Raw genomic sequence first — 15,090 nt, forward strand, 5'->3', positions numbered from 1 at the left:
TCACTTTTTATCACGTTAATGCATCCTTCCTCAGTAGTATTAATTTGTTAGGTAGTAAGTATATTAAGTATTAATTTCTTTCAAACAAAAATCTTGCGGACCCCAAACATATTGTAATAATATCACATAAGTTTTACCTCTAATCTAGACCGATCTACATCCTTTGGCAACCTGTTACGCCCCCTAGTGGTCACAATAAGTGCTTCATATGGGTAGATCTGCAACAAAAGATAGCAGTGCATTTCATTGTAATGTAAGCTTTTAACTATATAAACACTGAAACTCATATTTATTGATTTACAAGTAATTTGTCCTGACTGAAACTTTCCTTCATAGATTGGTAATGGAAAGCTAAGCATTGTTCTCAGAGCAGGCTGTGCACTGATGGACCTCCTTTTCCTCTCACTTACAGTTTAAAAAGTGAAAGGAAATCACACAGCCTCTGGCACAGTAGCTGTAACCGAGACAGGAAGCAGCACCAAGCAGAATAATATAGTTCTTGACCAACCAGGAGCAAAGGGGTCAGACAAACCCCTGCCCTCTCCATGGCCCCTGCAGTCTCCAACTCACTAAGGGCCAGATGGGGAAGGACACAGTGGCCTTATGACCTGGAAGCACTAATTTCTCCATCCTCTAGTTTCCACATGCTTTGACCAGCAGGACATTGCTTTGATCCATCAGGGTTCATTAGACTGACATACTGTAAATCTGGGCTTTCCTCTGGAGAAGACAGTAATGTTTCAGAGGTGCCTCTCTGGGCCCCCTTTAATCCTCTGGTAATGCTAAACCATCGTTCTTACCTTGTACTCTGTTGGGAAAGAAGAAAAAAAAAAGCTTTTATAGTCAGAACTAATCTTTGTACAAATAATTTCACTTCTAAATATGCTCCTTAAAAAAAAAGTGCCTACCTCTGATTCCCCAGTTGGCTTCACTGCCACTGTCATACTTATAGTAGTCTGCACTTTGAGGCTGGAAAACAAATAAACAGGCAAACAAATTGTGGATAAAGTTTTAATTGACATTTCCAACCCATCTGTTTTACTGCTCTGTCTGTCCAGTTACTGAACATTAAAACAAATACAATATAAAAAGCAAAACAAGCAAGCAATTAACAAAATATTCAAGACATTTTATTTATAGTTTAATGTTTAATTCAATGTGTTACTTGCCATTTCTTTGTAATTGTTTGTAAATTTACTAGCAATTTATGAGTAAAATTTGTTTTACTTTATTTTTTTTTTCAGAGAATCTTACCCGTTGCAATCCATTCCGGCCATATCCGGGCAAGGAGGCTGACTTGGATATGTAGTCTCCAAGGAATAAGAAAGAACCATAAACATGCATTTTTAAAACAAACTCAGCATATGAGAATAAGTTTGTTAAATTTGGACTGCCTTGTCCATGAAAGCACAGAAGAGGGCGCTAGTGACCAGGCTTCAATCTGTGTTGACATCAATGCAAACATTTATGTTCTTTTATTTATGCAGAACTTTTATCCAAAACAAATTAAATACAGACATAGCCCCCCCCCCCCCCCCCCCCCCCCCGGGGGGTTAAAAAGCCTTGCCCAAAACATATGAGAAATATATGTCTTGCCAAAAACATATGAGCACCCAAGCAATTCTCAGGAGTTAATGGTTTTCTCTGGAATCTTCAGGTTCTAAAAAGCATGGGAACTTCCAAACGTATATAATAAAACTTAATACTACAACAGCTTCCAAATTTCAGTTTCAAACTTCCTAATATAAATCTTTTTATTTTTAATGTAATATATATATATATTTGTTTGGACAAAGAAAGGTCTCAAGAGTCACTCACCATTTTCCGCTGCAAAGTTTGTCCGAGGAGCTAAAGGAAAGAGAAAGGAACATTATAATTTCTTCTGTAATCTGAAAATGAGTTCTATGGAAATAATAAATGCAAATCATTAATTTGGGAAAAATAAAGCAATAGCTGTACACTATAAGAAACATTTCCCTTTAAACTAAGTGTCATGCACATAGTGTGGAATGAGCTAAATATGCAGTTACTGGTACATAACATGTTGCAGTTTAGACCGATATTGAGTTTTGGGACCACTGAAAGAACCACTGGAAAAGTCTCAAAACTGTCAACAAAAAGAGCAGAGAGCAAGCTGCTCACAAGCCACACTACAACACGGCACATCAAAGTGCTCAATGAGCCAGAAGAATGCTGATGAATGAAAAAAAAAACCATGGCAGTGAAAAGAAAAAAGAGAAAAGGAGAAAGCAAGGGAAAGAAGGAACCTGACAAGAAACTATATTTTGAATTATGCATTGCATTTTATGCAAGGACATTATCTGGATCTATTTCGTTAATTCAATTGATCGATTTAATACTTTATTCCTGATCAATTTAATACTTTCTGAAAAAAAGTATGAAATTCTTCAAAAATAAATAAAATAAATTAACAATTAAACATAATAAAATAAATGAATAAAAATAAAAATGAACTTCTTATTGGTAGTGTATTTCATTTATATTTAATTTATATATACAAATTAAATATGAGATTAAATACAAAGACAGAAGTTGCTTTCTTTTCCTCCTGGCTCCACAAGATTACAATGAATATTCAGAGTCTCAAATTTCTGGCTATGTTTTATTTATCGCTGAAAACTCTTACCACAATCTGTCTTATTGTGTGGGATTGTTTGATCATCATCAGCTTTGGGTGTTTATTACCTGTTTGTCTAAACCTTCCAGGATGCCATCACTGTAATCCAGTGTATTAATTCAGTTGTATACTTTAGCTCTACAATGTCACTCCCAGACTTCCCCTTCATCTATTTCATGTGCTGTGCAGTTAATACCACCCATTTCTATTCATGAATAAAAGAAGATATGGGACACCAGCATGGGCTGCACCAAGCATGGTGAAGAGTAGCGATGGATATGGGGGAGGGCGAAGCAGGAATAGCGAAGCCAGATCCATGTACAGACAGGGAAGGAAAACAGGGAACTAAAGAGAGGGAGGGGATGAAGGGAAAATTCCAGATGCTTCATGCACTTCCCCATGAGATACACATAAATAGAAGTAAGGAGAGCAGCCCGCTCACATGCACATGAGGAGGAATGAAGAAAGAGGAAAAATGAGAGAGAGTGAAAAAAAAGAGTAGGAGTGGAAGGTGGGTTGTAATGTAGGAAAGTTATTAAGTGAAGACAGATATGATTACCAACCCCATTTATCAAATAAATATAGAAAATATTTCACAACGATGCAATGAAAATGTAAACATTATTTACTAATTAAAGTAATAAAAGTTAATAATGCAATGCAAAAGTGTGCATCAGATACAAGTTGACATTTGCCTGACTGCAATGCATCGTTTCTAATATATTTGCATCAGTAGGAAACAATATATATATTTATTTATTGGTAGATGGGCTATATTTTTATTTAGAAAGTGACCAATAATTTATGACCAATGTTTTATATGTAGATTGATTTCTCAATCGCGTTCTCTCATCACCACTGCTGCTACGTGAATATGACATATCACAACACTACAAAGACTTGTAGTGAGGTGTTAGAAGTCAGAAGGCGCTTAAGTAAATGTATAATTTGCTGTCTATTTGTACTATACTGAATTGCATAGCATCATATTTTTTCCGTTGCATTGCATTGCATTGAATCGCATTGTTATGAATCGAACCAAAATCGGATCGCACTGCCCCATAATAGGGGTGAATCGTATGGCATTGCATTGGCAGCTGCTTCATATGCATCTTTAATATTCTGTAGGCTATACATCAAGATGCGTATCACATCGGCCTACATACATACACCATGCATATACTAAAATATTTGGGTGTCAGATATACAAAGGTCACATTGAGTGTTTATATAAGGAAAACATCAACAGAGAGAAGTGTGTGCATTTGTGAAAAAAAAAAGCGAGAGAAGAACAAGAACAGGTGCATGGCACTGCACCGCTGTAGTGTTGTAATAGGTCTTTTTTTCTTCTTCTTTTTTTGCTGTGTCTGCACTATTTCTGAAAACCCTCAGAATTCCCTCTCCCAGCATCACAGTCCTGTATCAGCAGCATATGCTGGCTGTGTCACCGTTGACTTTAAAGCGTTCCAGAGCACCTCTGCTGTAATTAGATGGCTCAGTGCCACATCTTCATTGACCACATCTCCATACACTGAACAATGAATACTCCATACTTAACACAGGCAAAGCAACTCCCATAATGCATGCAGTCAACACCCCACCGCACCTGTTGCCGTCATGCATTTTCCCCAGAGGGGATGGTGGAAAGGGAAAAGGTGGTCTTAGACAAACACAAACAGTAGGTTTGGCTTTGAAGGATCAAATGAAGTGACCATGCGATATGCAACGCTCTGTTTTTGATGACCCTACAGCAACCCCCTCCGAACACACCGCTGTCATACAGCAGCTGCAGTGGAGCACTTACAGCCGTTAACTGTGTTGTTGTGGCCCATGCTGTGCAACATCTCCCTGCTCCCACTGCGAGAGTTCCGCGCGCTGCCCCAGGGGTCGTTGTCATAGGAACCGGAGCGGGCTTTCATCTCCTCCTTCAGGATCAACCTACCGATACCACCCTGAATCTGAGACGCAGAGAAACGGGAAGACAGAAACAAAAGAAATAATGAGTGATCAGTACTTGACGCTTACTGGCTAGATTTCAAACACGGTTAAGTGTGAATCTCTGAGCAGACAGATGGGCTCTAACTTGATGACTGATCGCTGATAATCAAAACCAGAAGAGTTTTATCTCATTATCCAATTGACACAAGTTTAATGGCTGGTTAGAGGGCATTGTGAAAATAAAGAGACAGGGTGCTTTATTGATTTACTCTTTGAAGGCCGTGACCCCAGCCATCCTCTTCTCCACCTGATGAGTACCTTCTCCTAGGAGCACGTAAAGCTGAGAGGGGAAAAAAATGAGAGAGAAAGCGAGTGTGTGAAAGAGGAAATAATGAATTCTGATGAAAAAAACAACAACAACAACATTAGCATCTAAAAAGAGATGCTAATGTTGGATTGGATTAATGGGGGATTGAATGGCAGCAAAAATATGCTATGAAATACATACTGTATATGCAATCTCTTATTAAATGTTAAACTTTCATAATTCTAATCAGCAAATCAGAAAAAGAGCCAAAAAACCTGAAGGAAGTAAGATAACTTTTGATCTCAGAAACTGCATCCACCTGTCATCCTTTGGTCAAACACATTGATGGGATATAACACAGCTAATAAAATACAGCTCTTGTCCCAACTGGAAGATGTAATTGAATATTGATGATGTAATGTATGCAAAAATAAATATAAAAGAACTCTGGTACACAACAGAATCCAAAACTGCCTTCTTTCCTGGTAAATATTAATCACTAATCACAAGTATATTAGAATATCTCATATGTTTCATGACAGCTTCTGTATTATTCTGCTTTTAGTAAATGAATAGTGTTGTGTTTGTTTAAATGTTCTTGACAAGTTTAGTTTTAATGGGGATTTATAAAGCATAATTTAGTGGAAACAGTTTAAAACAAATGAAGATATGCAGTATTTAATCACTACAATGTATTAGGGGCTGCTCAATAAGAAAATGAACTGCAATATAATACTCTTACTCTTTTGGTTTTCCTTGTGCCTGTTTGTTTCTTAGTTTCTTGTCTGTAAGTTGTGTGTAAGTTCTCCATACCTGTTCTGTGTGTTGCATTTGCTCTTACGATCTCCAGTGCTTTCTTGTTGGATAAATATATTTAAAGACTCTGCGCTTGATTATCAGTAACATGTAACAAATACTTTATTTTTATGACATGCTAAATATATTCTAGTCACACTGACTTTTCTGGCTGGTGTTAAGGACAGGGAAGTGCTGTGATGCCAGTGAGCTGAATGCATAGGGCATTATGAACACATTCATCACTTACATTTAGGAGAGCTGGTGTAGTGGTAGTAATCAGACTCTGAGTGCTGGTAGTGTTCAGGTGAGTAGGCTGATAGGAACTTGGAAGATTGGACAATGTCCTCACTGGTCTTGCTCTTAGTTGCTGGATTGCAGTGATTGTCTGTGGGGAAAGAATGTCAGGATCACATCTTTGGAAAAACTTGTGATACAACAGCACATAGCGGTACAATCAGGCCCCCTTTACATCTAACATTAGTATGCATTTCCAGTGATCGCATGATCTACTTCAAAAACCAGCTGTAAGTGCAACCTAGATGCTTTGTGATCATGAACATGACCCACTTTTATCAGGTTCTAAAACTAGATCTCATCTCCTGATTTTAACAATATTCACAGCACTACTCCACTGAAATGCAACTGGAATCTCTTGTTTCTATTTTCATATTTTCTTATAGTCTATTTTCACGTGGACACTTTAAAATGTTTCTTGCCTTATTCACTTCTAATCCATATTAACATCCTTTACTAGCCAAAGGGTTTAATAAAAGCAAACAGTAGATAATATCAAAATAACATGATTTTTTTTCCTTCTGTCAAACACATTCTTTTGCATTTTTTAATTTTCCATTTTAAAAATTCTAAAGCTTTTTCAATTATGTGTGAACTCAGCCTAGCTAATGCTAATGCTAGGTGTTAAGGGGGTATCAGAAAGAAAGAAAGAAAGAAAGGAGCTACAACGCTCACATTTAACAGCCCAGAGGGAACTGACTTTAACACAATCCACAACACTCAATATAGAGCATCTGTGTTCATATAAATGAGATATTGAATAAGCACAGAAAACACTTTAAAACTCTTTGTATTATTAGTAACGACACAGATACTGATAAATTGCTAAAGCAAAACCAGTCAAAAACAGCACTGAACTCCCGTCCATATAAAACACTCACAGATTCAACACAAATACGGAAGCACAGGCCTCACAGAATATTACAATAATATTAATATAATACAATCCATAATGGAAAAGACTTCACAGGGATGAGAGACGGAATGCAAGTGAGGGACTAGAGATCAATCGAACACACACAATCCAAAACGCAGACAGACAGATGTGCACGGGGAGAGAGGATACTTACAGAGGGAATGGTGACCGAGGAAAGTAGAGGTGGAGGGAATTTTGTTTTTAAGGTGGTAAGGGGGAAAAAAACAGGGAAAAGAGAATAAGGGAAGAAATATTTGCATCCCATAGTCTTTAGTGAGATTTTAAGTTTGGTACCCATATGGCAGAGAAGCAAATGATCTGCGTTACAATAGTACAAGTCTTTTGCACAAACATAGCTAGACATCTACAACAATATAAAAGCACTTTTCACTTACACATAGAGATCCACCATATGGGTAGCAAAATATTCCTTGTAAAGTACTCATTACAGGCTTGTGACATAAAGATAAACAAAAAGTCGCACTTGGCTACACAAAATGTAAACTGAGCCAACAGGCTCTCAGAGATGGTTCTGACCTTTCTAAGACACAACTTGATGAACTCTGCAAGTATTTGAACTGTCCAGTAAATAAATCTGCAGCATTTGTGCAGCTCTGTGCAAAACTCTGAAAAGAATTCATCTCCCTTAGGCACTATAGAAATCTGTTGTTGTGTACTGTCCATGCTAATTGGCAGGCCTACACAGAATCTTTGCCAGAAGCTTTGAAGAACTCAAACAGCCATAATTCACAAAGTTCTATAATCCCCTGAACCCTGTGTGCTTGTCTTTTAGCTAATTTGAATAACCTTTTAGCTAATTTGATGCTGTCAGAATCCAATAAATGTCTAGCATGTTCTATTCCATTTAACACCATTTAGTATGCTTAGATTCCACAGATTTGATCCCTCAGAAAGGGTCAGAACTGCACAGAAAATGTCTGAAATATTGGACCAGCTATCATTCAAACAATTTTGCACATTCATAACATTCATTCATTTCACAATTTCTTCTAAATATAATGTGGAAAAAGATTATATCTGGGCTTATAAAGTAGATATATATTACTGGACTCAACAGAAGATAGATTCAAGCCAGCTGATTGCTTGTCTTTTAATATTTGCCAACATAAAACATTTAATTTATTATAATTACAATTAACAGTGTTGGACAAAACCAGTTTTAAAACTGATGCAATACTACTTTGCATTACTCCATAAAACGTAACTAATTGCATTACTTTTTTATGAAAAGTAATGCATTATGTTGCTCTTGGGTTACTTTTTGTCTTCTGGGCTGGGCATGCAACAACAACAGCAAAAGCCTAAAGTTATATTTTTGGCAATTGTAAGGGCCCTTTCACACCAATAGTGAAGGTGTCAATGAATAAATGGGAATACAAAGTAACTTGCATTACTTACTTGAAAAAGTAACTCAAACATTTCATTGTAAATTTAAAAGTGATGCGTTACTTTACTAGTTGCACAAAAAAAGAAATCTGATTACGTAACTTGTGTTACTTGCAATACCAGATTATTATCATTATTATACTTAATTTGTTTGTCCCTGATATATACATAAAATTTCCGTACATTAAAATACATCATTCTTTTGGTGTGGTGAAAACATTGGCATGGCAAAAAATCTAAACTGTTGAGCCCAGACGAAATCCTTAATATTGAGCACTTTATTACCCATAAACATCCTTATAATATATCAGGTATAATTGTATATTTATCACTTGGTTGTTATCAAAAATCAGGATAATAATAATTAATTGTACGGAAAATGGCACAAGCCTGTAATACGCACACACACACACACACACACACACACACACACACACACACACACACACATACACACACAGTATATTAACATATAAATTCACACAGACACATGCAGTTAAGGGAAAGATGTACTATAGCTATTGTTGAGTTATAGGGGTTAGAGTTCATGACATTTTGAAGACATAATAACCAATGTACTTGACAAAAAGTTACGAGTTTGTAATTTAATGAATGAACATAAAGAGATATGCACATAAACAACCATCTATCTATTGATTATCTACCATCTAGTGTTCCTGTAGCTCAAGTGGTAGAGCATTGCTTTATCAAGCATTGGGGGTTCGATTCCCCGGGAACACATGATAAGTAAAAATTGATAGCCTGAATGCATTGTAAATCATTTTGGATAAAAGCGTCTGCTGAATGCATAAATTTAATCTATCTATAATCCATCACCAATAACTAAAAGAAGCATTCTAGGGACTACCTAGTCCCTAAGGTACATAAAATGCAATATTTGATGTGTTATCGGCTGTTAGAGATAGAATACGGCTGACATTTGAACTCTGTGAACCTCTGTAGGATGTTTAGGCTTTCACGCTCGCTCAATTCATGCTTAAACAGGTTTGTCTTCCTAACAGCGGTTTCTCAACAGGGCTGATCTTAGCTTGGTGTTCAGTGGTGCTTCTCTGTGGCATCTAATGCGGCCATTTCCCAGTAAATCTAAAGCAGTGGGGGGACATGGCAAGCTTTAATCATGCCTCAGCAAGCCTCATCCTTTTTCCATCACCCTCTTTTAAGAAGCTAGGATGCATTTGTGCCAATTCTACATTCTTCTGTCATGCAAGGAATGGAAAGCAGGAGGCACTCTGTATTGTAATATAAGGCGTTCTTCTTCCTCATTTGCTCATTACTTCTCTTAAAGGCTTTTAGACTGAAGGGTCTGCTGGAGGACAGCTATGGAGGACACTAACACTAATCAAACACATCTTTCCCATGAGCCCACACAGCCTCAAGACTAAGCGTGAGGGAAAACAGGCCGGGGCAGGCGGAGCACACTATACCATGTCTCTTATAGATGGGAGGCTTCCTGTAGATATTGGGCTCCCCTGTGGCTGAGAAGAAAAGGAGAAATTAGAAATAAAACATGGAGGAGATGTAAGTGACAGGCAGAAGAAAGCACGGAGCAGGATAAACTTTTTTGTTCTTCCTTTTCGGGATTCCAGGGACCTTTAGGGTAAGGTAGGGGAGAGTGGAACAGTTGAAGAGAACACAAAAATGGAGTACAGCCATACTATAGATGTATAGTATAGACAGAGTCAACAGTTACAGGGACTTTGATTCATTAGCAAGACTTTAATACATAGTCATATATACTGCTGGATGAATATGAAAGTGATGACAGCAGCCAATGAGATGAATTTAGAGGCCTGGCCTACCTGGCACATGGAAATGCTTGGGAGCTTGGTTTGTGGTGGGCGTGCTGGACCGGGCGTCTAGCTGATTGTAATAGGGTGAACTTCTGCCACTCTCAGTGCCTGCAGCAAGCCCCAAGCCAATGACAGTAACAGAACCAGAGCATGAGTGCACACGTCCTGTGTGCCCTAACTACACACACTCAACCATCACACCAGCGATCATCAGATCAATGATCCAAGATTAGCCAGGCAGGGACAGTATGTATTTCAAAACAGAAGAAAAGACATACTGTGCCAGACAGAGGTGCATAGGATGTGGGTGGAATGGCAAGAACATATCCCACATGAAAAGCCTATATAGCTTATTTTGATTAAATTCAACATGAAATCTCTTATTGTGGTCTCACTGTAAATAATTCATCACATCCTCGTCATTTAAAAAATGAAATTCATTAAATCTAATGACTTTTTGGGTGACAACTTTCCAGATAGATATTCACTGTCTTTCCCATGGTGGGTACTGTTAACTAAAACTATGTTAACTAAAACTATTAAAAACGGTTTCATTTAAATCAATTAAAACACAGAAACAAATGAAAACTAAACTTAAATAATAGTATGTAATAAGCACTAAAAGCACTAAAAAGCTACAAGTGAAATCAAGCTAAATAGAAATACAAAAATAACAATACTTTAAAAAATATATATAAAAATAAAAGCTTTTTTAAAAATATTAATAAATACTACAACAGTATTCAAATAAGACTAAAATAATATCCTGGTCTTTCTCTTCTTGTCACTGAATGTACCATTTTACTTAAAAAAAATGTACAATTCATGTTGACTTTAAAATCATTATCAGTCACTACACTCTACAAAGGGTACAAAAGCTGTCACTGGGGTGGTACTATTTCAAAAGGTACTCCTTTTTTACCATATTTACCTCTAAAGGCTGTATAACGATATCTTAAATGTACATGTAAGTACCTAAAATGTACAGTTTGCAAGGGTACTGCCCCAATTAAAGTTTTTGTACCTTTATTTCTGAATGTTTGCTATGTAACTGGAAACCACACTTTATAAAATGTATAAAGAAGAAGCAAGAAATATATAGTATATTTTCCAAATATACTGCATATTCAGTGTAGTTCTAAAGCCATTCCTGCTGAAAAGACCAGCTTAGACCAGTATGCTGGTTTAAGCTAGTTAGAGCTGGTCCACTATCCATGTTGTTTATCAGCAACACGTGCTGATCAACTTGCATAGTCTTCTGATGAAGCTGAAAGCTGGTTACACCAGCATCCCATTTATCAGGGATGAGAGTGTATTTTTTGTTATTGTACTGCGCAGCAGAAGGGACTCACCATATCTGTAGTAGTGCTGTGGAGAGCGGGGCATGATGGGAGACATGCCCTGTCTGCTGTAGGTGGGGGAGTCTATGTACCCCGGACTGGAGGATCTTCTCATCCTTATGTCCATACTGTCATACATGTCCTAGTCACATAAAATGTTATAATTCATTACTATGACTGTGAGAATCTCTCATTTTATTTACTCAGTAACCAAAATGATTCATAGAGCAACAACTGTCAATTTAACACACTTAATCAGACATTTATGTGCTACTTTAGACAGATTGATAATTATTTTGCTAAATATATTGCTGTTAACTGCTGACTTATCTAGGAGTAAGATATGTGTTTTTCAGGTCGATGCTGACTGTTACAGATGAAGTAGACCGATAACCGATAACCGATATTTATAACCGATATATATTTATATTAATATTATATATATATATATATATATATATATATATATATATATATATATATATATATATATATATATATATATATATATATATATATATATATATATATATATATATATAAATGTAAAAAATTAACAATAACAAGGGATCTGACAAAAACTTTCTTTAAATGCTTTTAAATGATTTTATTGGCAAATAGATTTTGAAAATGACCAATACTGAATTTAAGTCAACATTTTTACCTGAGAATAAGGGGAGAGCGTGCCCAAGGACTGTGGAGACAAAAAAAGGAGAAAGTCAGTACAACAGTAAATCAAATTTAAATCTTCAGTCTCTTCCTCCATGACATCTGATGTGCAAGGGAAGTGAAAAGAGCAAGGGGACGGAGTTGGAAGAGCCACTGTGTTCAGACCATCCTACATTGTACTGTATCTCCTGCAGAATTATAGAACTCAACATTATCTACTCAGCAAGCATAAATTCAAAAAGAGATAGTTCACCAAAAATTGAAGATCTTGTCACTTATTCACTATCATGTCATTCCAAACTCTATAATTTTCCTTCTATCTACACCAAACAAAATTATTAACCGTCCCCTTCAATGTAAAAACCAAAAAAGCAGCATTGACATTCTAATAAACATCTCCTTTTGTGTTCAATAATCATCATGCGGTTTTGAAACAACATGAGGGTGAGTACATTTTTTTTTTTTCATTTTTAGGTGAACTATTCCTTTAAGCAACGTCACATAATTCGCTAGCATTTTTCAGAGAGTTTTTCGAAAGCAAACTAAAGCAGGGTGACTCAACCAAATTCACTGTCAATAGTGGGAGAAAGACATAAACATAGTGCTTCAGCAAACAAAAGCATACAGCCAGCCAACGGATGCAACATAACAATGAGGAACTCAAAGCTAAGCTCGGCTAGGACCAGGCCAGTAGATCCGGCGACAGGGGGAGACATGCTAAAAGTAGACCCAGAGTGGTTCTAGTGGTCTCTAGGGCAGTATACCTCCCCATAGCTGAGACGCTCTAGCCTGTCATCGGAGCAGTATCTGTGACTGGGCTCATAGGACCAGAAGTCTGGCCTCTGCACTTCATAAATGGCTTTAACCTTAGGCAGCGCTGCCAAGTCTTTGTAATCAAGGATCTCGTTCTCCATTTTTGCCTGAGGAGAGGGACACACGACAGATACACACACTCACACGTCAAACCCAATGAGCAGGCCTGCAAAAAACAGCAATGATGAGAGGTGACGACAACATCAACAACACAATTAAATGTGGGAATAAGCCTGCGGAACAGTTGGCACACTTTAAAGTAAGTGCTGTTAAAATACAATTGAGCTCATGATTGAAACTGTAATGCAGCACATAAATGCTATAAAATGTTGGATTTGAAAAAACTGCTTATGACTTTTTTTGCAGAGAGTATAAAGTCCTTTGTTAACATGCAAACTAAAGGTCCTGTTTTTATTTTGGATGCATAAACTACATGACCCAAATACTATTTCAAGGGGTAGTGCAACCAAAAATGAAAACTATTATCATTTACCTACCCTCATGTCATTTCAAACCTGTATGACTTACTTTGTTTTGTAAAACTGAAGATATTTTCTAAAGCCTCGGCAGGATAAAGAAAGTCATACAGATTTGGAAAGACTTGAGGGTGAGTGAATGATGACACGCTTTCATATTTGGGTGAACTATCCCTTTAACACTTTTAGGTTAGTACCTTCCTTTACAAATAAACCCCAAACTGTATTTTAATGTTTTGCTTCTATTTGAATCTTATACATGTAGAGTCTCATGCTTGACCTTCGGCAGAGTATGGATCTGCAGGGCTTGACAACACATATGCTTACACTGCGTTATGCATACATCAATCACACACACAGCAGAAAGGTTACACACTCAGGCCGGCCTTTACTTCCACATGTGATGTTAATGACTGCACCACAGCAGAACGCACACAAACACCTTATGAACAAGCCAATAAACTCAAGCACGAGAGTCATCAATCTTGGGATGACCAATAATACTTACATTTATGCATTTGACAAATGCTTTTATCCAAAGCAACCTTCAGTGCATTCAAACTACACATTTAATCAGTTCATGCATTCTCTGGAAATCAAACCTGTAATTTTTGTGTTTCAAGGGCCTTGTAAAGAAACTACAGAAATCTTCATGGCACTTTACACTACAACTGCAGCGTTTGGGTTCTGTAAGATTTTTAATGCCTTTAAAAGAGGCCTCTTACACTCATCAAGGCAGGATTTATTTGATCACAAATACTGTAATACTGTGGAAAATATATATATAACTGTTTTCAATTTGAATATATTTTTTTATGTAATTTATTCCTGTGTAGGCAAAGCTGAATTTTCAGTAGCCATTACTACAGTCTTCTGGATCCTTCAGAAATCATTCTAATATGCTTATTTGCTGCTCAAGAAACATTTCATAATATTGTCAAAGTTTAAAAATTGTGCTCATCAATATTTCCTTTTTTTGGGGGGGGGGGTTGTTTATAAATAAAATAAATATTTTTTTTGTAACAAAATAAGTCTTTACTGTCACTTTTAATCTGTTTAACCCCAAAATTTTAATGGAAATGTAATTCAAACATTGTAACAATAAAATAACAGTTCATTCAAAAATGGATGTTCTGTCATTATTTATATAATCAATTTTGGTAAAATTTGTGTTTTTGTGTTCTACGAAAGAAAGGTTTGGATCAACGTGACAGTGAATAAAAGATGACTGAATTTTCATTTTTGGGTGAACTGTCCCTTTAACTTAAAATAAACACGAACACATTAAGTCAAATTAATGACTAAAATGATCATCATTTCAAAATCAAATGTTCGGATCTTGTATCATTTACGGCTCTGTTGTCTTCATTCATGCTGGACTTACACAGATGACTCTGCTGGGTGAACTAATGCTGGAGCCTGGCGGAGAGATGGAGGTTTCGGATGTGCGCCTGAGCTGTAAAATGAAAAAAGGAAGAAAACAGAAGAGCTACAGAGTGAGATCTGAAAGCATTTTGAAATTCATGTAACTGTTAAAAAAAGACATTTACTCTCAGTTTCCTCTCTGCTCGAGATGCTTGTTTGCACACAGGATGCCACACCTCTGAACCTGAGAAACACAGCAAAACAAAGAGGAGGAGAATGTCAGATACAAAACGTGTTCATTCAAGACACCTTAAAATG

General features: G+C 36.7%; 1 protein-coding gene across 5 annotated transcripts in view; it reads right to left on the reverse strand.

The window, feature by feature from the left end:
* The window catches only part of ablim3 (actin binding LIM protein family, member 3), a 139,889-nt gene that overhangs the window by 1,821 nt on the left and 122,978 nt on the right, over nt 1–15,090 (reverse strand). For 2 of the 5 annotated variants that reach the window (XM_052575124.1, XM_052575122.1), the window contains exons 8-21: nt 14,958–15,016; nt 14,792–14,863; nt 12,883–13,038; nt 12,114–12,143; nt 11,462–11,591; nt 10,119–10,217; nt 9,744–9,794; nt 5,929–6,066; nt 4,846–4,916; nt 4,443–4,596; nt 1,819–1,848; nt 1,255–1,310; nt 909–969; nt 138–808 (exon numbers count right to left, since the gene is read on the reverse strand). In XM_052575124.1, the coding sequence (XP_052431084.1) occupies nt 783–808; nt 909–969; nt 1,255–1,310; nt 1,819–1,848; nt 4,443–4,596; nt 4,846–4,916; nt 5,929–6,066; nt 9,744–9,794; nt 10,119–10,217; nt 11,462–11,591; nt 12,114–12,143; nt 12,883–13,038; nt 14,792–14,863; nt 14,958–15,016 (1,133 nt within the window). In that variant the 3' untranslated portion in view covers nt 138–782. The remainder of the gene's footprint in view (nt 1–137; nt 809–908; nt 970–1,254; nt 1,311–1,818; nt 1,849–4,442; nt 4,597–4,845; nt 4,917–5,928; nt 6,067–9,743; nt 9,795–10,118; nt 10,218–11,461; nt 11,592–12,113; nt 12,144–12,882; nt 13,039–14,791; nt 14,864–14,957; nt 15,017–15,090) is intronic. The other 3 variants (XM_052575125.1, XM_052575126.1, XM_052575127.1) reach the window with 3 other exon arrangements.

The sequence above is a fragment of the Carassius gibelio genome, chromosome B14 (genome assembly GCF_023724105.1).
Source record: "Carassius gibelio isolate Cgi1373 ecotype wild population from Czech Republic chromosome B14, carGib1.2-hapl.c, whole genome shotgun sequence".
NCBI classification, from domain to species: Eukaryota; Metazoa; Chordata; class Actinopteri; order Cypriniformes; family Cyprinidae; genus Carassius; species Carassius gibelio.